This window comes from Pleurodeles waltl, chromosome 9 (assembly GCF_031143425.1).
Source record: "Pleurodeles waltl isolate 20211129_DDA chromosome 9, aPleWal1.hap1.20221129, whole genome shotgun sequence".
NCBI classification, from domain to species: Eukaryota; Metazoa; Chordata; class Amphibia; order Caudata; family Salamandridae; genus Pleurodeles; species Pleurodeles waltl.
In genome coordinates this window covers 717,506,666-717,534,337 of record NC_090448.1, presented here as the reverse complement: position 1 = coordinate 717,534,337, position 27,672 = coordinate 717,506,666, and the positions used below count along the sequence as shown (strand labels likewise).

The 27,672-nt window shown below is 45.6% G+C and overlaps 1 protein-coding gene across 1 annotated transcript; it reads left to right on the top strand.

Annotated features, from left to right (window-relative positions):
• On the top strand, positions 1-27,208 carry LOC138259880 (uncharacterized). Its single transcript, XM_069207834.1, has 2 exons — positions 1-807; positions 23,061-27,208. Exons 1-2 carry the CDS (start codon positions 277-279, stop codon positions 23,181-23,183), a joined length of 654 nt encoding a protein of 217 aa, XP_069063935.1. The 5' UTR covers positions 1-276; the 3' UTR covers positions 23,184-27,208.
• Positions 27,209-27,672: the final 464 nt, after the last annotated feature.

Here is a 27,672-nt window from a genome sequence, read left to right as displayed (position 1 = left end):
CATTCCATCAGGTGAATCACATGGTGACAGGCTGGGAGTTCTCCTGAATCATTACCAACAACCAGTCTCAACAGGGACCTGACGGAGCAGTAGTACAGCTAACGCTGAAGAGGAGACTAGAGGAAGTGAGACCAGCCTCCCTGACATCTGGTAGGAAGCGCCTCGAGACACAACAAAAGAGCTGGAGCGGCACACTAAAGAGCAGACAGTCACCAACTCGGATCTCCTGCTACGTCTCCCTGTTTTGAGAACGCAGCTGCAAAAGCTTCGTCCACTATGTCAACCAGTCACAGCCCCAAAAAGACCAAGCGGTCCTACTCGCTGAGGAGCTCTCGGACGCAGAGGCCCCCTGCCCTCCTTGATGCCTTAGCAGGGTACTACGACCGGCTGGAGGAAGTGGACTACCCTGATGCCTACCCAGATGGTCACCCCACAGGAGGTAAGACAGGGGCGAGCTTCTCAAGACACCAAGCGAACACCAACGGCAAGAGCCCCTTGATTACCGAGGAGCCCAAGGAGGTTCGGAGCAAGAGGAAGAGGAGGGCACGGAGCCTCCGGGTCACTAAAACCGAATCCCGGGTGTTCCTTGCCGAGAGCTCACTCTATGATGACCTGGACGCCGAGGCCTCTTCCCAGGAAGAATCACCGACAGCGGGGGGAGAGCCGGCACTAGGGGAGGCAGCTCCGGTGACCTGCTACCTGGGAATGGATGATGGACAACAACTAATCGAGAGTTCACAGGAACCAAAAGAGGAAGACAGCGAGAGGGAGAAACAGAAGAGTAACAAGATGAAACAGTATAAGAAGGTAAGTTCCACCACACACCTAAAGCATTTTGACACTGTTAGTTAAAGTCCTACAACTCTATGTAGTTTGTCTATTGATGGCCAATCCTCAACACTAAAATTTAATTTAAGTTTCAAATGTACCCTACTACCAGCCAACGTGGGTTGATGATATTTGTGTCCCCAAACCTAAAGACGTTCGTCCATTTCTGAGCACATCTCACCACTGAATGCACTTTCTCGACTTCCAAATATAACCTACGACCTAATGTGGTTTTCCAGTTTCAACATGAGACCCAACACCCTGTTTGCCATGTGCTGAGTATACCTAAGTATTCAAAGTGATGTGTTTATTTCTGGCTAAGCCCCAATGTGTTTGCCCTTCCAATTAAGCCCCATAATCACTTAATGCTATTTATTAATATTTAAGTAAGACCAATCCAATGCCCATTACTTGTCCATTTCCAGGTACTTCTCACAGCCCAATACGGCCGATCTCCCGGTGACCCTTCCACTCAATGCAGTTTGTCATTTACAGTGTAAGCCCTACTACCGAAAGGAACTTCTCTATTTGCTGGTAAACTCGACCAGCTGATGTAACTGCTCCTATTTCAGGGCATCCTACCAACACCTAATGTGCCTGCTTTAGTTCAAGTTACTCCTCAGCACTGCTTAATGTGACGTGTCTGTGCTGAAGCCCCATATGCACCCTTATGTGGGTTATCCATTTCCACTGAAGTTGTACCAGCACTTGGTTTGCTTTGCCCATTTCTGGACATCCGCAACAAAAAAAACTAATTAAATGTGTCAATTTGTTTAAATTTTTTCAATCAGTATCCCTTACACATTCCCAACTACTTTACTTTATGTCACTGCTCTGTGCCATATCCTGACTTTAGTACTTTTCTCACTCCCAAGTTACTGTGAGATTCTGTATGCTGGCTTCCAGTTCTTCTCCACACCCATTATCAGGGTCTTGGTGTCACATTTAACGCTCACATTAGCACTCTCACCATTCTCGTTCCATTCCTGTCTCTTTACATATACACTCTAAATCCTCAACACTGAAAAAGTTGACATCAACATTCCCAAGATATTGTGTTCCTTCAATAGCAAGCCTCATTTTCAGCCTGTGTGATTCTGTTCCTTCGGAGGCAGACTTTGACATTGGTCTTTATTTCTGCCTCACCATCTGTCCTGTCTTCCACAAAGATGCTTATAAGTTGGTCATTTAGTGTTCCTCTCTCTCAGTTTTAATACTAACTCTCTCATCTACATTTCCATTCCTATACGTTATTACTTATCTCACCAATAATAACCAGAGAAGGGTAACAACTCTTCAACATCTCACCCTGGTGTTGATGACAAAAGACTCATGACATCTCTTACAGCCGGATACGTATGTCTCACAGCACAAATTAACTTTCAAATACATGAGATGTACTCAAAGGTATGTCTCTCTTCGATAAACTATGCATGGCACCAACTAGTCACATTTAGTTGCTGCCAAAGATTTTGGAAGACTATAAACAGCTCTATAACATATCAGTGAAGTGCCTCTCTTACTAGAAGATGTGTGTCTGATTTGCTTTCAAAACATAAGGGGACTAATCACAATCCACACTTTGTAATATGTAAAGCAGTACTAGTCACTACAAAATGCTATTCACAAACCTACACACGGAGACCTCAACCTCCATCTCTCCTACCTTTTCTATGGAGAGAATGTGGTGGAGATCTCCACAAACGTAACTATGTTACTTAGGTGTAAATGTGGATAGGACCAGGAGAGTGGTAGGAAAATGGGCAATAATCACTCAAAAATGGGAGGGGTTTATGGAAACGTGAAGAGGGAAAATTCTATTGCAAACACCCACCCACAAAAGAATAAGACCAACTCTTCTAAACTTACTACAGCCCTAAAGGTCACAAAACAGGGATAAATATACTCCAGCCCAGCTTAGTAGCAAGCCAAGCACCAGACATGGCCGCTCACAGGTACTGCAACACACTGCCTTAGAACATAATGGAGGTAGGGATTTAAAATAACATCCCATAAGAAATAATGTTAAACTGATTAAATCGTTTCAACTTTAAAATTTATATATAGATAAAAAATATAGAGAAGTAATAATGAAGTATATTATTTTGAAAAGTAATATCTAATATTTTTTTACACACATTAAATTATATTTTTGATTTGAATAAATATGTAAAAATAACGTACATTAATTAAACACATAACTTTGAACTACATGTGCTAAACAGTAATTAAACATAAAAAGCTAGTAAGGGTGAAATCGATGTTTCAATTATTAAATAAAAACATTATCTTGAAGAGTTAATGTGCTGTAACATTTTATTTCATATGTTTCTGGTTATAAATGATTGCTTTAAATTATTTTACATTTATATTTTACATTAAAATATTTAATATTTTTTTTTTAATTAAACATTTTATTGATTTTCCTTATACTTTCCAATAGGGAGATCTCCACCACTATAGCAGAGGTCGCCATCTATGTGCGAAAAATGACTAGTAGTAACTTCACACTCGTAAATTCAGTCCTAGATGCCACCGTTCCCTGAGCTGAGGGAGTGGAGACATGTAAGCCTACACTTAGGTGTAAATCAAGTCTTGGAAATCCATTTACACCTAGGTGTAGTGGTAAATACAAAAGGGAGTAAATGTACACATGTATATACACCTTTGTTACTAGGCTACATAATGTCCGAAATTAGCCACAGTTTATACACCTTCCGCTCTTAATCCAATGAAGATCACACAAGCAATATGTGTGTTGAATCCTGGATGCCGTCGAAAAATCTTTTAACATTGTCCAAAAAAGCACGTTTGAGTATTACACAAATTCCCACATGATCACCCCTCAGTACATGGTTTTATGAACTCCTAATCAGGCCATATGATATGTTTCAACTAGATAGCCTCCCCATCACAGGATCTCACAAGTAGGTCATATCCTTCTCAGCACCTCAACTCTCAGGTCAGCAAATCACACCCCCAGCTCCTTAGACTCTTTAAGACCAGGACCTTATTAACAGTATCATAAGGGCCGTTACCCAAATCACTCTGTCAAACATCTCACCTCTTACCCCCTTCGCACTGAACACAAGACATCCACATCATGGGTCATAGTTACTGTTTATGCCTAGAACTCCCTTTTGCTTCCTGCCTTTTCATGCATTGAAGGGGCTTTCAATGCCGCCCTCCCCCCCAAGTGCAGCAGTGTTTCCTACCACCAGGGGCATAGCCTGGTCAGTAAGATTGGGGGGTGAGCTTCAGGTTTTCCAACAATCAGGCTAGCATGTAATGTTAAAATTGATAATACGTGAAGCAGGGGGCTTGCAAGGAGCTAAAAAGGCAGTGAAAAGGGAGAGGAATGTGGATGGTGGGAGGTACTAAGAGAGTAAACTCAATATTTTGTATAATACCCAACATTTTTGAAGACTTTCAAAATAGAGAGGAAGACAGTGTGTGCGCCTTTTTGTCTGTGTGTATGTAGACATTCCTGGTGAAATCCGGCCAACACCTTCCTATCCCCAACTGAAAGCATATGTACCCAACTATGTAGTCGAAAATAAATAAATGGGGGTGGGGGGTGTAATACCCCAAACACCCCCTGAAGCTCCGCCCATGCCGACCACCTTTCAGCAGGAGTGCCCCTTGCCTCATCAGTGAAGGGAGCTCCTCTATCCCTTCTGTGCGGGAATGCCCTGACCCCCATAAGCCAGGATTTCCCACACAACCTTCAGGCCAGGGTGACCTCTACCTCCACAATTCAGAGCATTCCCCGATACCTTTAGTGGATGACTGTCCTCTGTTGCAGAAAGCACGGGTCTCCTCTTCCTCCTAAAAGGAACAGCACTGTGGCACACAAATCCTTGACTCAACAATATGGCCTGCACTATGGTAGCAGTGTAGTCTGGTCCCCTAATCCCTTAGAGCAAGGCGTCCCTTTGCTCCTTTAACGGGGGCGCTTCCTGACATGCGACCGACTGCCAAAGCAGGAGCCTTTCCGATGCCATCAGCGAGAACATTAGGAGAGTCCCCATAAGTCAGGGAAGGCCTGCTCCGGCCTGCTCACGGAGACCTGAAACTGACGCAATCACGTGCCGTTATGCAATGTTTTAGCCTAAAGGGTGCTTTATTTCAACAGTCACCGGTTACGTCTAGAAACCGCAAGATTGAAGGTGACTCTCAGGCAGGGCTGCCATGCTTCTGTTCTATAAATATACCTGTCGTCACCACTGTCGGAAGGAAACTGTGGTATTTCCCGATGAATGACCCAAGTCAGTTTCACAAAATACCGGACTATTGCGGTCCGCCTACGACAATAACCGTCACTCACGCGCTGACAATCTCACCGAGCCTCTAACCTGCACGAGAAAGGTTTAACTGTGATGGCCACCATGAATGGCGCCATGGCCTTAAAAATGAGAACCAGAATTAAAGCCTCAATAACTGACCTCACTACAGAGATGCTGAGAGTCCCCCAAAGTGCTGTCTCCCTTCTTCCTTTTATGCAGGAACATTTTTCGGACAGGGGGGTTGGATATGATGATGTGGCCAGAAAAAGACTAAGGTCTTCTTTAAAAAAAAATGCATGGAGAGCATAGGTGACAGCTAGATCAAACACACATTTTCTAAAAGGCCAGTGCTTCTGACTGGCCATTTGGGATGGGGCAAATCATATGATTTTTGCATTGTGGGCAATATTCTAAATCATTTTTGGCTAAGCAGGTTGTATTCCATATGGTTTACGATGGATAAATTACATCCAATATGATTTTAGGATGAGATTACTGGGTTCCATTCAGTTTTCAGTTGGTGGATCTTTATATTTTTAGAGTAGGTGAGTTAAAAAGCAAAACAAGGAGCAAAGGCTGAGCACCTGTGTGCGAGGGCTGGAGGGGGGCATGGGGGTGGCCATATGGCATATCGGTGGTATGCCAGGCTATGTGGCCTTCCCCCATTGTGCACATGCAAGGCTGTGTGCAGTAGGAGCTGGGTGTGCATTTGTTTGGGCGGAGGGCCTGAGTTAGGTATAGTGGAATCTAGAAACCAAGAAGTTAGATGTAGAACATTGCTAAATAAATCACTGATTAGTGCTAAAGATTATTTTGCTCATAGGAGATTAATATATGTTTTAAAAAAACAGAAACCTTTAAAAAACACTGTTAAAGAGAAGTTATAGATACGATTTTCAGTTGAAAACTCAGGAAATTCAACAGTTGTGGTTAGCTAACCAAATAAAACCTGATCCCAATGGCTTCTTCAAGATGTCCGAAATGACAGCATCTGTGACATCAAATATCACCTTACCTTTGTCATCGTGGCTATAAGTAGAGTACTCTGTACCAATAAAAAAACACTTAGAAATAAAAGACTGTCAGCCGTTGCCCTAAATTCCCGCTGCGCACGCCCCTGGGAATCGCGATATAACCATAAGAAGGCTGAGCTTCGGCCAGTCTCTTGGGCCAACCTCGCTGCAGACAGCCAAAAGCCATGTGTAGTGGGTAATGGCCACACCAGGTCTAGACATAGTGCTTGACAAAAGTGGAGCTGATAGGTGAGAACAATAAATAATAACACTGAACAACAGAACTTTATTATACCACAACACATAAGTACTTAACAAGTATAGATTCATATTGATATGATTGGTATTGTCAGTGCCACCAGTGAGGTAATCAGTGATGTCTTTGGTGAAATCGTCTGTGAAATAACGTGTGAATTCGTGAACATTGGAGTGAGAGTTAAGGCTGCCTTAAGCTAACCATAACTAGTTAAGCCGAGGGTTCAATTGAAAACTGTATACATTAAATCACTTTAAAAGTGTTTAGTGTGTGTGTGTGTGTGTGTGTATATGTGTATATATATATATATATATATATATATATATATATATATATACATACACATATGTATATTTAGCAAAACAGGTAACGTTTGAGCAAGTATAAGAGGGGCTAATAAAGGTAATAGATGCAGTACGGATAACTCAGTTATAATAGAAAACGGTCGGTTTATACAGCTGGGCCACATCTTGTACATATCTATACATATTTATTTTTGGGGCAGAAGAAGAGGAAGCACAGGAACAGACGGAAAACGTGGGTTTTAGAAATAGAATGCTGTGTCGTTTGCACAGTTCTCATCATTGTCTAAAAGTTACATGACCAACCTCTGGGCATATTTTTGTAGCCAAATCCTCCATTCTTCTACAAAGTTACTTTTTTACTCTGACAAAACCAGGCTATGCATAGGAGAGCACCGTCCCACTAAATCTGGGCTACGATTGGGCCTTTCAGGGGGCTGAAAAACACAAGTGTGTTGTGCCCAGGTTCAAGGGCAAACTAAGTCAATATTGATCCCATTTCAGTATAGGCTGACTCTGCATGGGTTACAACCGTCAAGTCACAAAGTAGGTCAGTGTGTGCTTTATCGTGTAGGCCCTTCCGCCTCTGCATCGCATGCTGAGAAAAACAAGCATTGCCAAACCCAATAGGCCTGGTTTCCGGGCAACAACATTTGAGACAGATGTGTGTACACAGCCAACATATACACAAGCAACACTTAGCTATACAGGCACATACTACACAAAGTGGCACAAAATGTAAACCTTTCAGAAAGGTTTTGTGCTGACCCAGTATGTAAGGGGCCCGACCCAAACAATCCATTGGCTAAAGTGGGCTGACCTAAAGCCCACTCTATGGGCCTGATTCACAAAGGTAAACTTACACTTTCGTGTAAATGTACTATTGTTAGTACTCAGAAACTAAGAGTTTCGTTTTATTAACAGTACAGTTGCGACTGTGGATATTCTGCAATAGAGACGAGAGCTCCCATATTAAAAGATAGTACAGCCCTCTCTCTTTATGTGCATTGTCTCTGCCACAAGTTTGGAGTCTCCGCAGTTGTAAAGATTTAGTACAAATTTAAGTCCTCATTTATGAATACCAACAAATAGTAAACTTACACAAAAGTGTACGTTTTCCTTTGTGAATCAGACCCCATATGTTTCCATATAGTAAAAGGTATTTGACTTAAGCTAGACCTAAAAAGTATTAAGCCAATGTACATTGTTCTATCAACCACAATTGGTAACAATTGAAAACAGCTTTAAACTGGTACTAAGCACTACATGAAAAACAACATTTTACAATTAGAACTGCTTATGGTCTGTAGATGCACGGGTGGAAGATACTAGCTTTCTCCTCTCAGGTTTGCAAGTGGGAGCTAGCCATGCACATGTTAAAGCTAGATCCAACGAGAACTATCTGTGACAGTGACTTAATGTGAGCGCATTGCTGTCCTTAAAAAATCTGAATCAGTACTTGTATCTCGTCCCAAGATCTCCCTCATGCAGTCATCTTTGCAGGTTAGAAGAGAGATCCTACAATCGTGTGTTGCTCCGTTTCACTTAAATATTGTGTTATCATGTTAAATGAATGCTGTACAGTTCTAAAAAAAATGGCAGCAACTCCTCAGGCACCCACATAGCAGAGCTCATCTGATCTATAAAAGACGGACTCGAAAATTGAGGTAAAAACCTACACTTTCTGAGCGGATGTTAAGATAAGAAAGAGGCTTTGACAATCGAAATAAACTCAAAATGTGCACTTGTTGCCTGAAGTACTCTTAGGGTAGTGACGCCGGTGATATGCTGCCTACCTGAAAATACAAAGCTTCTTTGAGAGTTTACAAAACCCTAAAAACACAGAATTCTAGGGTGTTTACATGTCCAATTAGCAAGTCTGGCTTTTGAAACTATCGTCCCCCCCAGGGAAATGTCCATTCCAGGTCCTAAAATCAATTTCTGCATACCCATGGGACAGCTTGTACACAGGACACATGGTCACATGAGGGTGTCGCAACTTCAACCACAAGGTTATCATGCCTAGTGTCACAAGGAAGAAGCTTGTAATGGAAAACAACTGATGTTGGTGATTAATTTAAAACTCACAAGGCGGATGAGTTCCCAAATAGGGTTAAGCGTGCTGAGTCAGCTGATAGTTTTAAATGAGCGGAATTAGTTTATGAGGCTACTCTACTCAGCCGAGATTTGAGTCGCAGATTTCGAATATTGCTGGCCTCTTTTACCTGTGTCTTCTGACATCCAAAAACGAATACCACTGAGCTATGACAACAGTCGTTGTCTAAGAACCAAAGGATGTTCTCTTTTGAGCGCAATGAAAAGTGGTGCTAGGGGCCAGATGTAGCAAAGGTTTGCGAGTCGCAAATGGCCCGAATCTCTATTTGCGAAAAAGCGATGCGAGCCGTTACCAACTCGCAAAATGTGCGACCCCATTTTGCGACCCGCAAATAGCAAGTCGCAATTTGCGAGTCGCACATGCACGCAAATTGCGAGTCGCTAATTTTTTTGTACCTACATCTGGCCCTAGATTCCTCCATTTTGTTTCCAAAATCTCTCCTTTTCCTCTTTCCAAATGTTGGAATGTGTGGTGTCTGCCGTCGAAAGGAGAGAGAAAGGGGGAGCTCTCTCTCGCGCGCGCTCTCTCAGAAGGCAAGTTTAACTATCTTAGCTATCCCGTTCTCCTGAAACTGCAATCACTACTGAGCTGTTTCGCCTGAGGGCGAATCCTCCCATTTCCCGGTGAACATTTGCCTAATGTCTACCACCTCCCACGCGCCACATACACTGCATTCCTCTCATGCCTGCGCAGGGCCAAAACAGCACACAGGAACTAATTAATAGGAGAGGAAGAAATCTGCATTTTTTAACCCTTATCCAAGAGCCTCGTCATGGATGAAACCATCTTGTTGTGACACAGAACAACTTCGGCCTAGCAGGGGAGCTAAACTGAGGGCTGCCTAAGAGAGAAGAAAGAGCATAGTTAAAAAAAAAAACTATTCAAGGGGTTTATACTGACATTTTCAGGACACTCAGAAAAGTAGCAATTACTATTCTTATATCATACAATACTACAAAAAAGAGAGGAATGACCAAGGACAGAAATATAAAGCCACTGGTTAAATGCTAAAGATGTATTGTTACCAACGCTCCACCACACACCCAGACTGGAAAGCAAACTCCTGGGAAAAATGCACCTTCCTACTCCAGGAGGCCACAACTTGAATGGGGCCATGCTGGCTTCATGGTTGGGTCACGGTAGCCCAGTCAGCCATGATAGCATCCTTCAAGGCTGCAGCCCACTAGAGAACTGCTAGATTGGCTGGTAGACCACCCCCGCCCTGCCAGCGGACCGCGGTGGAACTTTAAGTTGGTTGCCTGAGCCAATGGCATGCACTTTACTTCAATACGTATTGTACTGCAGGGAAATGTCCTATAACATTTAGGCACCCTCACCCTGAGGGAATAGCCTCCTTTGATGACTGGAAGGGGCAAGGAGGTGACAAGAAAACCTGCATTTATACTGACAAAACTGACAAGGCTTCATCCATAAGAATGCAATGTGGGATGAATCGTGTCGTATATCGAATGCTCCCATATCTGCAATCATTTAATGCCAACCTATTGCTTGCCCTCAAGTAACTCCTTCGACAATGCCTGAATAACAGGGCCTGTCCGCTGAATGTTTGATTATTGTGCAAGTTTGTTTGTCCTCTTTGCCCTGCGGAGCTGCACTGTCGCCCAGGACCTCGCACTGCTGCAGCACAGATATTCCCATGTACAGCAGTATGCAAAGAGCGGAACAGTAGTGTAACTTCCATGGGAGTCACGGTGGATAGTGGGAAGGGGAAGGAAGGAATGTGCAGAGCACAAGAAAAGCTAAGTTGTGAGTAAGCACCAGTTAAGAGAGATTGGCAGATGACACTGTACAAAGCCAATCGGTCCAGTTGTTTGCTGTATGCCTGTATCAGGCCTTACAGTGCGATGCAATGAGAGTCTCTGCATGCTGATGGCACATCTATAGCTCATAGACAACACTTTTGCTGACCATATACATTTTGTGTTCATATGCTGTACAATGGGAGAACAGAAGAACACAGCTAAGGGCAGGAAACATGCCTTTGGGAATGCATTGGCCAAATAATGGAGTAGTTAGCCTGTGGCATGGCAGTCAGGAAATACAATGGAGATCGTTGTTGAGTTTTTCTTATCTGCAGTGAACAGTCAGTCAGAAAAAAAATCTCAAGAAAAAAATCTCCTTTTCCTGAAGTTTGGAAGCTGTAATTGTCCTCAAGGAGATGTTTTGAAGGCAGTGTATTGTCTTGCAGCAGGCATTCTACAAAGGTCCTGCCGCTTACACAGAAGGGCTTTGCTAGGGGTTTGGTAAGTGGCACAAACCATGCCATAATCTTTTGTTTACAGTTTTCTTTGTTAATGGTGATCTGGTCCCATGGCTTTCTTCTGCTGCTCTTTGTACTTGCGATGACGTATCAGATTATCGAGGACGAAATGTTGTCTGACAAAAAATGGAATCCTAAATATAGTTTACAAAATATCGCCCCATAACAATGGAAACCTTCGCATAATTTGTGGTCAATGTTCTTTAAAAAAAAGTATAGGAACTGTGATCATGAGTGAAACAAGGCAGGGGTCGAGGTCAAACGGATGGCTAAAAGAGCAAAATATTCTGTAGCTATTTTGTGGACCTTTTACCTACAGGTAAATGCATATATACATTATCTGTCCAGCTACATGATTAACTTACACTAAGCATACTTTTGTTTGATTTGAAAGTAAGCCCTATAAGATAGCAGGGCCTCATCCTTGCCACTGTTTCCTCCCTTAGTGCACTGTTGCTCCGATCTCATTGCCAGTTTGGGGCATGAAGAGCCATTCCTGTTTTACCTATCAACACTATGGCGGTCATTCTGACCGCGGCGGGCGGCGGTCGCCGCCTGCCATGCCGTCACCGCCGAATGACCGCCCCGCGGTCAAAAGACCGCGGCGGCCATTCCAACTTTCCCGCTGGGCCGGCGGGCGCCCTCCAAAAGGGCGCCCGCCGGCTCAGCGGGAAAGCCCCTGCAACAATTAAGCCGGCTCCGAATGGAGCCGGCGGAGTTGCAGGGGTACGACGGGTGCAGTGGCACCCGTCGCGATTTTCACTGCCTGCTAAGCAGACAGTGAAAATCTTTGTGGGGCCCTGTTAGGGGGCCCCTGCACTGCCCATGCCAGTGGCATGGGCAGTGCAGGGGCCCCCAGGGGCCCCATGACACCCGTTCCAGCCAGCCTGGTTCTGGCGGTGAAAACCGCCAGAAACAGGCTGGCGGGAAGGGGGTCGGAATCCCCATGGCGGCGCTGCAAGCAGCGCCGCCATGGAGGATTCCCTGGGCCAGGGGAAAACCGGCGGGAAACCGCCGGTTCCCCTTTTCTGACCGCGGCTTTACCGCCGCGGTTAGAATAGCCCAGGAAGCACCGCCAGCCTGTTGGCGGTGCTTCCGCTGCCCTCCGACCGCCAGGGTCGGAATGAGGCCTATGTGGTAAGGAAGGGAAGATGGGACTCTCAGTCTCCCATTTTGTATGTGGAAAGTCATCCTCAGCTCATTAAATCCATTCATAACCCTCCTAAACCATCTGAGTAATTCCTATTTATATGTAGTGTTTACACCTTGCCTAATTATGACAGTTTAAGAAAATACTGCCTTTTGCAAGCTGGACAAAAACATACTTGCATGCATATTTTGCACTTTGCTATGTTATTCAAACTTGTACTGAAGGCGGGAGGTTCGTTCACTGAAATACAAAGTCTGGTGTCAGGACCATGAGACCTCTTTCAAGATAAGCCAGAATGAGGCGCATGGTGAATATTGGTTACTTGTACAAAGGCATCTTTAGGGTCACCAGAATCAGTTTGCAGTTTTTGTCCTCGACTCCTTCTCTCTTTAACTCTGCGCACATCTCTTTTCAACTGACTAACATTCTCCTTCTCCCCAGCACCAGCTCCGCCTTTTTATTGTAGGTCCTCCAGGTACCTCAGATTTTGTTGGCACATCGTGCACAGACCTTGTCAAACAGATAAACGAACAGTGAAAACACTGGGGAAAATGCAAGTCCCAATCAGTAAACAAAACCGATCTTGCTTTGAACTATGTACAGCCTGAATGACACTAAGGGCCTCATTTCAACCTCGGCGGTCTTTAAGCAAGACTGCCGAGGTACCGCGTGCTGAAGACCGCCAGTGCAGGCGGTTTTCCGCACAGTGTATCATGACTGCTGGCAGTCCTCCGTCCTTTTCCGGATGGAGAGCCGCCAGCAGCCATACTGGCAGTCAGCGGGGAAGTGGAGGTTGGTCCACCTCCACCGCCATGTCAACAGAACACCGCCCACTGAATCACATTCTGTGATTCGGCATGGTGGTGTTCTGTTGACGGGGTGCTGGGGCGGAGCAGCCCCCATGGATCCCTTTCCCTCCCAGAGGATCACCGGACCAAGTAAGGTGATCGTCTGTTAGGGGAGGGGGGTGTTGTGTGTGTGCATGGGGGTGTGCGTGTGAGTGTGTAGAGGGGGTCTCTGAGTGCATGTATGCATGCAGTGGTGTGTTGTGTGTATGGGAAATGTCAGTGTGTATGTCTGTGTGTATGTGTGCGTGTATTTGTAGTTGTAGTGTAAGTGTGCGTGTGGGGGGTGTGTGTGTGTCAATGTTGGGGGGGTGGGGAGGGGGCTCCTACCACCTTTGGGGGATGGTACGGGGGTCGTGGGTTTGGGGGGAGGACTCTGGGGAGAGGGGTGGGGGAGACCCCTATCAGTGCCACGGAACGAACTCCCTGGCACTGATAGTGCCTACCGCCATGGATTTCATGGTGGTACAGAACCCCACGAAATCCATGGCTGTATGCGGGGTCGTGATGCCGCCGGCGGTGTAGTGACGGCCGCCGGGTTGGAGACCGCAGTCTCCAGCCCAACGGTCTTTACCACCCTGGCGGTCAGAGTGGAGAAGTGGTGGTTTTGCATGGCGGTCACCGCCATGCTTGTAATTCCAATTTTTTTACCGCTGGCTTGTTTGTGGTATTACCGCCACTTCTCCACCGACCGCCAGGGTTGTAATGAGGGCCTAAATCTATAATTACAATTCTGCGTTCCCACTGTGGATGGCAATACACTCTATTTAACCAATCAAAGCTAAGCCATACCAAAGTGCTAATTTGATTGCCCCAGCAGCAGTAGACAGAGGACCTGATTTAGATATTGCTGGATGGGTTGCTCCGTCACAGCGAGGAAGGATATCCTGTCCTCCAACATCTAAATCCACATTCCTATGGGATTTAGATTTCCGCGGACGGAACATCTGTCACTGTTGTGATGGAATAACCAGTCCACCAATATCTAAATCAGGCAGTTAGGGCTTAGCAGAGGGGTTACTCTGTCACAAACGTGATGGATATCCTGCCTCCCATATTACGACTTCCATAGGCAATAATGGAATCATAATACGGCTGACGGGATATGCGTCACGTTTGTGATTGAGTAACCAAAGACTGGATTGAGCCCACCAAATTCTAAATCAGTCCCTGAGTTGTTGTTCTCTTTCTTCCTAGAAAGGAAGTACATGATGGAAACTCTAAGGCCACATATTTATCCTGAATGGCCATAACTTGTGAGATTACCACTAGTCAGTCTTCATGAAGAAAACCAACAGCATACATGCTTTGTGAAGTCAAATTCTGACTATGGCTATTAACTGTGTGCTATAACCATGTCCCGTGTACCTGTAAAATGTTAATTAAGAGTACAGGGTGGGGCTCTGATTCTCCAGTTCCAAACACATTACATGTCACAACAGTCATCCAGCTCTCAGCGTTGTAATAAAAAAGCTTTAATGGCATTGCTTAGTTCATCGATGTCAAAGTAATTCATATAAAAATATCCAAGTGATACCAATGCAAGATTCCCACTTACACTGTACTTGTAGCTATAGTTATTTTTCAAAGCACTCTCTGTTTTGCACATAAGTAAATTGCTAAACATAGAAAAACTGTCCTCTCCCAGGACTACATAGTTTTTAAAAATGAAAACAAGAAGCTTGCTCAATTCTCTTAATACGAAAGACATCAATTTGCCTCAAACTTAGCCCATATTTATACTTTTTTAGCACCGCATTTGCATACTTTTTTTTATGCAAAAGCGGCGCAAACTTGCAAAATACAATTGTATACGCGGCACTAATAGAGTATAAATATGGGCCTTATTCTTTAAGACCCCATAACACAGGCAAATCGCAATCCTCTATGTCTGTCGAGGGTGAAAATAAAATGTGGTCCTTCAACTGCAATCATCTCTTACAACTGAAATTTCCATTGACCTCCCATTTACCTCAATTACCACCTCTCTACATCAGTCCACCTTCTCCCCGATTACTTTGTCCTGTCCCACCACTGCCATTATTTTCCCTGTACTCACCTCTCTACCAATTTGATAGTTTCTTAACTATTGCATTTGTTTGTTTGTTTATTAAGCACTACAGTGCCATCGAATAGCCTCTCCAGATTGCACAGGAGCCCAGATATTGTGCATGTCACACACAGAGCTGCTGTTTGCAGATAAAAGAGCTTCTTTGCTGTGGGTTGGCTTCAGTGCTTGAATGGCAAATTAAGGGATTATTGGAGCTGAAAGTAGGGATGAGGGGGCAGAAGGTATGAGTGGAAACTACTACATACGACCTTGCATCACCTGAGAAGTGCAATTACTATGCTAATTTACATTGTGTGGTTCAGAGTCATGAATTCAGCCCCTGTCTGAAGCCAGTTCCAACACCCCTCGGTATTATGACCCGACCACCCCCCCCCCCCGGGAGTCTTCTGGGATTGATTGGTGGAGTGGAACTATGTTTCACTCTATTAGGGTGGATCATACTTTGGGTGAGAGGATGTTGTTCCTAAGAACTGAGCAGAACTATTTTCAGGACTTTGCAGAAGGTGAGGAAGTTCTTCTGAGCTCAAAGTGTGAAGGATCTTCCAGAGTTGGGTCTGATGTCTGTGTAGAGTGCCCTCAGTACCTGCCCAGTTTTTAATCTGGCATGGGCCACGGAGAAGAAATGGCTGGCTCTAAGGCCGGATGTTGAGTGGTGAGCTGCAGTCCCTTAAGGCATTTACCACCGAATGCTTGTGAATAGTCCACAGAACCTTGAATTTGACCATTAATTCTGTTAGGATCTAGCAGAGTAATGGTAGACAAAGGCTGGTTGTCTCGATTTAAATGTGCACCGTTTTTTTTTTGGTTTAGTTGTTACAGTAGTACAAGTGAGGTGTCAGTGATCTGATAAGCTAAAGGTGAAGGCCGGACTGGGGAAGCAAAGACAGCTCTGGCAAAAATGCTCAAACCAGGTTATCTCCCTTCGCTCCCTTGCACTTTCTCTCTTTCCATCCATCCATTCTCTCTTTCCTTCTCTCTCTCTTCTCCCTCTCAGATTGCTTCCTCTCTACCTTTCCCTTACCTACCTATATTTCTCTCTCTCGCGAAGGGAGGCTTTCTGTGCCTGCTGCAATTAACATTGGGAAGCTGGGGAAAGTGGCATAGGTATCAGAAGTGGTTCTGGGCTTTCAAAACCGGCCTCCAGCCGCTCCAGCCCACCGGAAACATGGCCGGTGGAATAAAAAGCCTGCCCAGCTCTGCTAGAAGTGGTGGTCCGAGTACAACCAAGCCACAGCATTCCAATGCATTCTGGTTTGATGTATCACTACCTTGGCTGGATGAATGCAAGACCCTTATTAATTAGAAAGCCTCAAAATGATAGACAAAAGGAGTCAAATATGTCCCGGAGTGTGCTGTTTAAATTGATGGGGACAACGCTCCTATGTTGCCCCCGCTTGTTAGGAATTATGTGTTTTTACTTTCGCTGTGCCCTTGGTGTAATCCGCATCCTACAGCATCAACATGGTTAAAAAATACATGAAAAAATAATAATTTGTATTGCAACTAGGATTGTGATTAGCATTAGTGTTAGGATTTGATATATCAAGGTTTTATTTTATTTTAGCTTAAGATAATGCCAGAATTCGAGGTACTTGACATAAGTTAATTTAATTTAAATATTTTACATTTATTCATGTATAAGGTTAGAGTCAGAACTCCGACTGCAAGTTTCCTTTTTTATAAACACAAACCTCCCTATCCTGCCATGCCCAGTGCCGGACCCCATGTGCACATACAAGAGAAAGGGAAACAAGGATCTTACCTGCTGAGTCCAGGCAGGGTCCCCGTTGTCAGCGGCCTGGCTCTCTGCATCCTCTGCCCTCGGGGTGCTGAGGACTGTGAAAGGAGGGAGGCCTGGATCCAAAATTAGTGCAGCCCCTCAGCAGCAGCTTCACGCCGACCGGCAGAATACTTCCTCTGCTGCTGGGCTGCTGAAAACAGTGAAAGGACGGCGGCCTGGATCCGGAGCTAGTGCAGCCCCTCAGCAGCAGCTTCACACCGACCAACAGAATACTCCCTCTGCCGCTGGGCTTCTGAGGACAGTGAAAGGAGGGAGGTCTGGATCCGTAGCTGGCGCCGGTGCACCCCCCTCAGTAGCAGCTCCATGCTAACTGGCAGAATAAGTCGTGCAGCCCAGTATTGGACCATGCAGCGCAAGTGCAATCAATCTGCTGTTGCACTTTTTGGTCCATAGCAACTAGTGCGGTGAGCTCCACTCCGGGGCTAGCAAAGATTTTGGCCAAACTCCACGCTTCAAGCCAAGCGTGGAGTGCCAGAAACTCCATTAGCTCCAGCGTGGAGCTGCTGCTGAGGGGCTACACCGGCGCAAGCTCCGGATCCAGGCCTCCCTCCTTTCACTGTCCTCAGCAGCCCAGGGGCAGAGGGGGTATTCTGCCAGTCGGCGTGGAGCTGCTGCTGAGGAGCTGCACTGGCACCAGCACCGGATCCAGGCCTCTCAAATTCAGTGTCCTCCGCAGCCCAGGGGCAGAGGGAAGCAGAGAGCCAGGCCGCTGGCAACGGGGGCCCTGTCTGGACCCAGCAGGTAAGACTCTTGTTTCGCTTTCTCTTGTATTTGCACATGGGGTCCGTGTAGGAAAGTACCATCTTGCCTGGCATGTTACCCCCATATTTCACTGTATATATGTTGTTTTAGTTGTATGTGTCACTGGGACCCTGCCAGCCAGGGCCCCAGTGCTCATAAGTGTGCCCTGTATGTGTTACCTGTGTTATGACTAACTGTCTCACTGAGGCTCTGCTATCCAGAACCTCAGGGGTTATGCTCTCTCATTTCTTTCCAAATTGTCACTAACAGGCTAGTGACCAATTTCACCAATTTACATTGGCATACTGGAACACCCTTATAATCCCCTAGTATATGGTACTGAGGTACCCAGGGTATTGGGGTTCCAGGAGATCCCTATGGGCAGCAGCATTTCTTGTGCCACCCATAGGGAGATCTGACAATTCTTACACAGGTCTGCCAGTGCAGCCTGAGTGAAATAACGTCCACGTTATTTCACAGCCATTTATCACTGCACTTAAGTAACTTATAAGTCACCTATATGTCTAACCTTTACCTGGTAAAGGTTGGGTGCTAAGTTACTTAGTGTGTGGGCACCCTGGCACTAGCCAAGGTGCTCCCACATTGTTCAGGGCAAATTCCCCGGACTTTGTGAGTGCAGGGACACCATTACACGCGTGCACTATACATATGTCACAACATATGTATAGCGTCACAATGGTAACTCCGAACATGGCCATGTAACATGTCTAGGATCATGGAATTGTCACCCCAATGCCATTCTGGCATTGGGGAGACAATTCCATGATCCCCCGAGTCTCTAGCTCAGACCCGGGTACTGCCAAACTACCTTTCCCCGGGTTTCACTGCAGCTGCTGCTGCTGCTGCTGCCAACCCCTCAGACAGGTTTCTGCCCTCCTGGGGTCCAGCCAAGCCTGGCCCAGGAAGGCAGAACAAAGGACTTCCTCAGAGAGAGGGTGTTACACCCTCTCCCTTTGGAAAAAGGTGTCAGGGCTGGGGAGGAGTAGCCTCCCCCAGCCTCTGGAAATGCTTTGATGGGCACAGATGGTGCCCATCTCTGCATAAGCCAGTCTGCACTGGTTCAGGGATCCCTCAGCCCTGCTCTGGCGCGAAACTGGACAAAGGAAAGGGGAGTGACCACTCCCCTGACCTGCACCTCCCCTGGGAGGTGCCCAGAGCTCCTCCAGTGTGCTCCAGACCTCTGCCATCTTGGAAACAGAGGTGCTGCTGGCACACTGGGCTGCTCTGAGTGGCCAGTGCCAGCAGGTGACGTCAGAGACTCCTTCTGATAGGCTCTTCCAGGTGTTGCTAGCCTATCCTCTCTCCTAGGTAGCCAAACCTCCTTTTCTGGCTATTTAGGGTCTCTGCTTAGGGGAATTCCTTAGATAACGAATGCAAGAGCTCATCAGAGTTCGTCTGCATCTCTCTCTTCACCTTCTGCCAAGGAATCGACTGCTGACCGCGCTGGAAGCCTGCAAAACTGCAACAAAGTAGCAAAGATGACTACTGCGACCTTGTAACGCTGATCCTGCCGCCTTCTCGACTGTTTTCCTGGTGGTGCATTCTGTGGGGGTAGTCTGCCTCCTCTCTGCACTAGAAGCTCCGAAGAAATCTCCTGTGGGTCGACGGAATCTTCCCCCTGCAACCGCAGGCACCAAAGAACTGTATCACCGGTCCTCTGGGTCTCCTCTCAGCACGACGAGCGAGGTCCCTTGAACTCAGCAACTCTGTCCAAGTGACTCCCACAGTCCAGTGACTCTTCAGTCCAAGTTTCGTGGAGGTAAGTCCTTGCCTCCCCACGCTAGACTGCATTGCTGGGAACTGCATGTTTTGCAGCTACTCCGGCTCCTGTGCACTCTTCCAGGATTTCCTTTGTGCACAGCCAAGCCTGGGTCCCCGGCACTCTAACCTGCATTGCACGACCTCCTGAGTTGTCCTCCGGCTTCGTGGGACCCTCTTGTGCAACTTTGGGTGAGCTCCGGTTCACTCCACTTCGTAGTGCCTGTTCCGGCACTTCTGTGGGTGCTGCTTGCTTCTGAGTGGGCTCTTTGTCTTGCTGGACACCCCCTCTGTCTCCTCACGCAATTGGCGATATCCTGGTCCCTCCTGGGCCACAGCAGCATCCAAAAACCCTAACCATGACCCTTGCAGCTAGCAAGGCTTGTTTGTGGTCTTTCTGCACGAAAACACCTCTGCACGACTCTTCACGATGTGGGACATCCATCTTCCAAAGGGGAAGTTTCTAGCCCTTGTCGTTCTTGCAGAATCCACAGCTTCTACCATCCAGTGGCAGCTTCTTTGCACCCACAGCTGGCATTTCCTGGGCATCTGCCCACTCCCGACTTGATCGTGACTTTTGGACTTGGTCCCCTTGTTCCACAGGTACTCTCGTCTGGAAATCCATTGTTGTTGCATTGCTGGTGTCGGTCTTTCCTGCAGAATTCCCCTATCACGACTTCTGTGCTCTTTGGGGAACTTAGGTGCACTTTGCACCCACTTTTCAGGGTCTTGGGGTGGGCTATTTTTCTAACCCTCACTGTTTCCTTACAGTCCCAGCGACCCTCTACAAGGTCACATAGGTTTGGGGTCCATTCGTGGTTCGCATTCCACTTCTAGAGTATATGGTTTGTGTTGCCCCTATCCCTATGTGCCCCCATTGCATTCTATTGTGACTATACATTGTTTGCACTGTTTTCTATTGCTATTACTGCATATTTTGGTATTGTGCACATATATCTTGTGTATATTTGCTATCCTCATACTGAGGGTACTCAATGAGATACTTTGGCATATTGTCATAAAAATAAAGTACCTTTATTTTTAGTATATCTGTGTATTGTGTTTTCTTATGATATTGTGCAAGTGACACTAGTGGTACTGTAGGAGCTTCACTCGTCTCCTAGTTCAGCCTAAGCTACTCTGCTAAGCTACCTTTGCTATCAGCCTAAGCTGCTAGACAACCCTCTACACTAATAAGGGATACCTGGGCCTGGTGCAAGGTGTAAGTACCCCTTGGTACTCACTACAAGCCAGTCCAGCCTCCTACAGTCCGGCAGTGGGCATGGCACCATAGAGGGGTCTGTGCTTTTAAAAAAGGAAACATGCAGTTAGAGTTCCACTTGAAGAGAACCTCTCTCCCCAGTGTCACTAGGAAAGGAAGTGGTGTTATGAGGTACAGTGCTGAGGTCAGCAGGGGGAGCATCAGCTGCTGAGTGGCAGTCCAGCAGCCCCTGCCAAGTAGACATGTGTTTTGCCTGAGAGAGTGCCTTAGAGCCTAGTGGCAGGCAAGGCTAGGAAGTTTGTTAAAATACCAGGATGGAGGTGGTGAGCAGGTTTGCTGCTGACTAGTGCTGGGCCCTCAAGAAAGGGCGGTCTGAGGCTGTGTGTAAGTGCAGAGGAACTGATTGCAAGGTTGGTGCAAGACTGGGGGTGTACTTGGCCCTCCGTAGCAAGTTTGTGAAAGACGGCAGTTGGTGAAAGGAAGTGTGCAGGGGAGACTTGCACCCGATCTTGAAAGAGCTTAACAGGGTCGGCCACCCAACACTCCTTAGCGCTTCCGAGATCAGGCGCATAAGCCAGGGTGGTAGCTAGCGACTATCAGGTGGCACTCTGCCGCATGCGGAACTCCTCGGAATTCCACTGAGTTTTTAACCAACTAAACGTAAGTCCACAGATTAGAACTTACTGTGCTCCGCCTGGGCCTTATTATCACACAACATTTATGTCAGGCGATAGTTCATTATATCACATTCTGACATACAGCTGACTTTTGAAGACCATGGGCCAGATGTATCATCACGGCCCATTGCGATTCGGTAATAGCGATTTTTAAGAAATCGCTATTACCGACTTGCAAAGGGCCATGTATCACATTTGCGAATCGGTAATAGCGATTTCTTAAAAATCGCAAATGCTATTACCGAATCGCAAATTGCGATACCGGCCCCATTCGCAGCTATGGGCCTGATGGCCCATAGCTGCAAATTTTTTGCATTTCCAAAATTGCGAATTCTGAACCAGAAATCGCAATTTTGGAAATGCAAAAGGCCAGGGTGCTGGGGGCCTAAGGCCCCCTCTCTTGCACCCCAAAATCATTTTTTTCAACATGTAAGGTACACACATGCCAAAAGGGCATGTGTGCTTTACATGTTCAATTTAAAAATGCAGTTTTACTGCATTTTTTGATTTTGCACCAGGTTACCACCTGGTTGCATATCATGGTATTTTGCAAGTGCAAAATGCCATTTTTGGAAAAATCGCAATTTGCGATTTTTTCCAGCATAGCCTTGCGACCTGGAATTTCATGCATCGCAGACCACTGTTTTGCACTCGCAAACCGCCAAATTTACCGATTCGCACCGTTTGCGAGTGCAAAACTTTTTCATACATCTGGCCCCATATCTCTAGCTGCATATTATCCAATCCAATGGAGCCGTGGGCAAGTGAGGCAACTGTTTCTCTAACAGGTTTTCCCACCTTCTATTATCGGCTCTGTGCTAATATGCAGTATCACGAGCCACAGGTTATTAGTGTTTTTCAACCGCAGAAGCCATGTACAAAGAATTATTCTTTTGTTCCAAAGTATCCTACTCACTTGAGGTGATGCCAGTGGTTTAATATTTACGAGTGACACACGCGGTGTCTATGAAAAACTGTTCTTGAAGATTTTTCACTGGGAAATGTTCCCTGATCTGAAATCTGAAGAACATTTGTGTCAACTCTAAAATGTGCATACATTGACGTTAGTTTAATACATCTGGCACAACAGTTACCCATAAACCACAAATGGATGACTACTTCTCATTATATCACAAACTTTCACACTTGCCTCGTGATATTGTTCTGGGTGAAGGGATATTTTATGAGGTGTAATGCACTTGGAATTGCATAGGTTCCCAATTTTGGGAAATCAAGGCCAACAAATGAAATGTTTCTGGCGACATCCTATTCTAATGCCTGCTACTTAGAAATTAACACCCCAGGACCTTTGAGAGTTTTATGACTTTCTCCAATGTAACACATTGTTCTGCTAAATTTAAAAGAAAGCTTGGAAGTCCTGCAGAAAGAATAGGGGTGGAAGGAGATAAAACAATACGTGGGTCCTTCTGGGTGTCTGCTGTTTCTGATCAATAGATGACTAATGGCTCATTCGATAAAATTAAAACAAATATTTCGTAAGGTATATCACCAAGCTTTATTTGTTAATATTTTAATTGATTTCTTTGAGAATATTTATTTATGTTAGGAACCCTCACATCCCGGTTATGCTGTGGACGAGGGCGCTACAGATCCCAGTTTAGAAACATCTACTTCTATGAATGACTCTAACTTGCTTCTAAATATAACTTTCTGTTCTTCATTTTCTATCAGACAATTGATCGAGCCTTCCGCCGGGGCTGGGAGACCTTTCTAGCCAACCTGTATACAGTGTCGCTGTCCAGGTCTGCTGCAACCCCCTCTGAAGCTCCTCCTCCTCTGGTGAAGGCATGCTGAGGATCTGATGTGAACCGCCGGCTGCTACAGAAGATCCAGCATCTCACTACGTCGGGGAAAGATACCAAGATGTTGGAACCACTGCCTTAACATGAACTACATCAGAGGGTTGCTATGGCTAACCTGGACTGAAGCCTACATACCTTGCTGCTTTGTAGCACAAATGTCTTCTGCTGCTGATGTCAACAGTAGGGAATCAATCAGCTGAATCCCTCTCTTGAATGCTATTACGTAAATTGTTGAGGACATTACCCAAATCTGTAGAATTCCATAACAGCTGTGTCAGAACTAAGGCTTGGCCACAGAGTTGGCCTTTTTAAAATGGAGAGTTATCACACTTAGCTAGGTTAGCAGCCTGGATAATGGACATTGCAGATATTAGTCAATGAATGGTGCATCTCACAAAAATATAAATCTCTCGAGTTAGGATTGCAGGCATTTTCCCAAGCCTTAGCATTCAACTCTCACGGTAAGGCCAAACAAGCTGCTTTGCATCTTAACATTGTTATCTGATATCGCAACAAGGCTTTCTGACATTAAAACAAAGGTCTAGACCACATTATGAATCTCTGACGACACATGGCTCACACTGGCACCACTAAAGGGATTTCTGACATCAAACCGGATGGCGGTGGTATCAATATAGGGCTCGTTGACATTTAAATGGACCGCAGTGACATCACTATAGGACTCTTTGACATTGAAATAAATCACGCTAACACCAGACTCTCAGACACTGTGATATATGACACAACACATTTTATAACTTTCTGACATAAAAAGATATCACAGATACCATTCAGTGGCTCTCTGGCAGCACACCACGGTCCCCAGGCATACTGTGGCTACTTTACACCAACATAAATCTCACTTTGCATTATTTTATGACTCTTTTAGTAGCATGGCCATAACCGCTCCGTTATGCACAGTATTAATGCAAACCTCAATGTGGGACCAAAGACTGGACCTTTTTTCATCACGCGAAGCACATTTCACGCCATGTTAGTGAACATGATGGGCCTTTGCCTCGTGTTACTTTAAACATCACTTTATAAGAAGTCTGAGTGGTCACTGTCTTGGCTTAGAGACTTTATACCCAAAAAATGATGAAGCCCTCTGCAATTTGACATTTCGGCTTGGTGAGGAAGGATTTTCTCACAGCCAATTGAGCGGTTGTCCACAAGACGTGGATAAGATTTAAAAACACAAACGTTCCTCATTGAAAAAACACATGCCTTCCAGGTGGATAGCAGCTGCAACTGCTCCTTTGCTAGAGCAAAAGGCTGCACTAGATTGACCCATTTTAGTTAGCAAGACAACCCCCGTTTTGTTAAAAGCAGTGTTATTGAAAAACTATTTTTGCGCATGTCTAATATTTTGATTTCTTTAATTTATGTATCCCCTCGTCTCCTGCAGCAGGGAATTGGCCGAGGCTTACTGCGTGAGACACGTTTGCACAGATAATTTGGAGAGCCAGACAGGTGCTTCAAGAAATTCCATTGTGTTATATTTTTAAGATAATTGTATGTTATTTATTGTAACTATATATGTGGATCTGTGAAAGTGAGGAATGTGTGTTAGTAAAATGCAATACAATGTATCCAGGGTAACTTTTTTGCCAAACTGCTTCCTGTGTTAAGATTCATCTGTTAGACTCGGGGAGGGATGGTGGGGGAAGAGGCCATATATAGAACCCCCAAAGCTGCCTCCGCTTTGAGAGCACAGTGTTCATGTCTGAGATCTCGCTTGGGACAGATGGCGTGCAATATTTCTGGGAGAGATGAACAGTACTTCAGGCGGATTTGATGAGAGAGAGAGGGATGACCTCGTAAATGGGTCTCTGGAAAGGAGGTACCTTGGTTTCGAGCTATGGGTAGTGCACCATTTCAGTCAAAGATGCATGTAAAGAGAAGCAACACACCTGGGCGCAGGAAGGTCAGGGTCTGCTGCCTGTGAAAGAATTATGCTGAAGAGAAGAGGAAGTGTGAAGCAAGGTTTGAGCAGGGTCGTTAAACGACAGCAGTGAACCCATGTGACTTGGAACGGGCTCGTCAGGTCATGACCCTTTTAAAATCACGAATTAAAGGATTTGTGGAATGCAGCGTCTGTATAGCCGGACAAATACCAGAACCACGGGTCGGCAGAGGCACATCACTGGACGCACACGGCACACCTTTATGGGCGGCCCCAGACCCGGATTCGACATATATTCCGCTGGGCATTTCAACTGGGAGGCTGGGGCCCCTGGACACTGCGTTTTCATCCGGGGCCTGTTTCACGCTCCCCAGGGAGAGAACGAGTGACAGGGCGAATAAAAAAACATCACAGAGCGAGAAGAGAGGGGGGAAATGAGAGCTACAGGGAACAGGACGACGGAGAGGGGGTAGGAGCAGTGCTTAATTTGTGCTTGATGTTTCCGGTGCTGAGCACCGGCACTTAAGGCCGGGGCTTATTCTTCTGCATCAAGCATTTTGTTGCGAGCAAAAGACACATCTGGGAAAGACGAATGAAGAGAAAAACGAAAAAGCGTCACAAAGGGAGAAAATAGAAAGCTGCAAGGGCCAGATGTAGGTAGTTATGATTTTGCGACTCGGAAATTGTGAGTTGCAAAATCATATGCAGAATGGTGTCCGGGACAGCATCTGCAAATCGCAAGGGGGTCGCAAAGACCCACCTCATTAATATTAATGAGGTGGGTCACAATTTGTGACCCCCCTTGCGATTCCCTGCACTCACAGGGATGGTGGCCTGCTGGAGACCTCAGACCTCCATGTCTGGGACTGCTTTTTTAATAAAGCAGTTTTTTTTTTTATTGCAGCCCGTTTTCCTTAAAGGAAAACGAGTTGCAACACAAAAGAAAAAATGAAATCATTTGGTTTCATTTTTTCAGAGTAGGCAGTGGTCCATTGGACCACTACCTGCTCTAAAAAAATAGTTTTGGCGACATTCACAAAGGGGAAGGGTCCCATGGGGACCCCATCCCCTTTTGCGAATGAGTTAGCACCCACTTGACATGGGTGCTAACTGCAAATTGCTTTGCGACCGCGTTCGCGGTCACAAAGCAATTCTGTATCGCGGTGCGAATTGCAAATAGGAAGGGAACACCCCTTCCTATTTGCGAGTCGCATTCCCAATTTGCGAATCGGTACCGACTCGCAAAATGGGAATGTGCATCGCGATGCCCGTTTGGCATGGCGCAAACTGCGAATTTCGCAGTTTGCGCCATGCAAAACGGTTGCTACATCTGGCCCCAAGAGTGAGTTGAAGGGGGAGGGAGTGGCTTTATATGGATCGAAGAGGCCCGAGATGGCTTTGGGATTACGCCACCTTAGTATTCCGTGTTCACACATTTAATTGCAGCAGCCACATGTTTAAGAGGAGGACTTTGGACACCTGCACATTTTTATTTACAAATTAAGCACTGGGTAGGAGAAGAGTGGGTTTGGGCGTGCTATTTTGCCTCGTCCGCTTTTGGGTTCCCAGCCCGCTTGCGTGGGAAGCGGGACCTGAACGAACAGGTCCAGCAATGGTTTACAAGTATTAGTTAACTATTAAAAACTCATGTTTTGTTACATTTCATCTTGCACTGGGGTATGGTGCGTCTTTTACACAGTAATTTGGGATAATATTTTTACGTATTCACGTTATTTGTAATGTCCCCGCGTGGTGTTAGTTGAATACACTCTAAAGCGGAAAATGATGCACAGGTTTCGGCAGCTGGAGTACACCCCGCCGAGTTATCTTATTATCAAAAGTGGTGCTGAACGTGCTGTCCAAAGATTCTGAACACCTGCACAAGAGCTTTCCTTCTTCACAGCGACGATGACAGTTATCCAAGGTATAACTCGAAACGCTTGTGACAAAAATGAAGCATTTTGACCTTTTATTTATAGGTAAATGTTAAGGATACAATGAAGCTTTAACTTAGTGCTCGGATGGAGGTGACGGAAGGTTCACCTGCATTCAATGCTTGTGTAATATTTTAATAACTAAATGTTTGAAAAACCAATAAACATAATCAAAAATTGGTCGCGTGTGTGATTTTGTTTCTAGCTTTGCGTACATTTAACAAGAAAATGTTAATTATTTCACAGCAATTATCGCTTATTGCATACATTGATTTAAGCGCATTGAAAAATGTAAGATGGAATTGTGGAGATTCAGGGAACTATTGCGTTCAGTTCTGGGGGGTCTCATCTTCCATTAGACTCCTGATGTCGAAGTCTGCCCCACAGTCCTGTGTCTTTAACCCCTTTGCTACCATGCCTTTCACCTTCAGGTGCCATGTCTTTTTTTGGCTATTTGGGGCAGTTTGCGCTTAGGCCCTTATAACTTTTTGTCCACATGAGCTACTCACGCCACATTTGTGTCATCTTTTCCCAACATCCTAGGGATTCTAGAGGTACCCAGAGTTTTTGGGTTCCCCTGGAGGACACCAAGAAATTATCCAAAATACAGCAAACATTTCGTTTTTTAAAAATCAAATGGG

Excerpts from the sequence above, each read along its gene's own strand:
- LOC138259880 (XM_069207834.1), top strand. The coding sequence starts at position 277 with ATGTCAACCAGTCACAGCCCCAAAAAGACCAAGCGGTCCTACTCGCTG. Across the intron at positions 808-23,060 it reads AGATGAAACAGTATAAGAAG|ACAATTGATCGAGCCTTCCG; the intron begins GTAAGTTCCACC and ends ATTTTCTATCAG.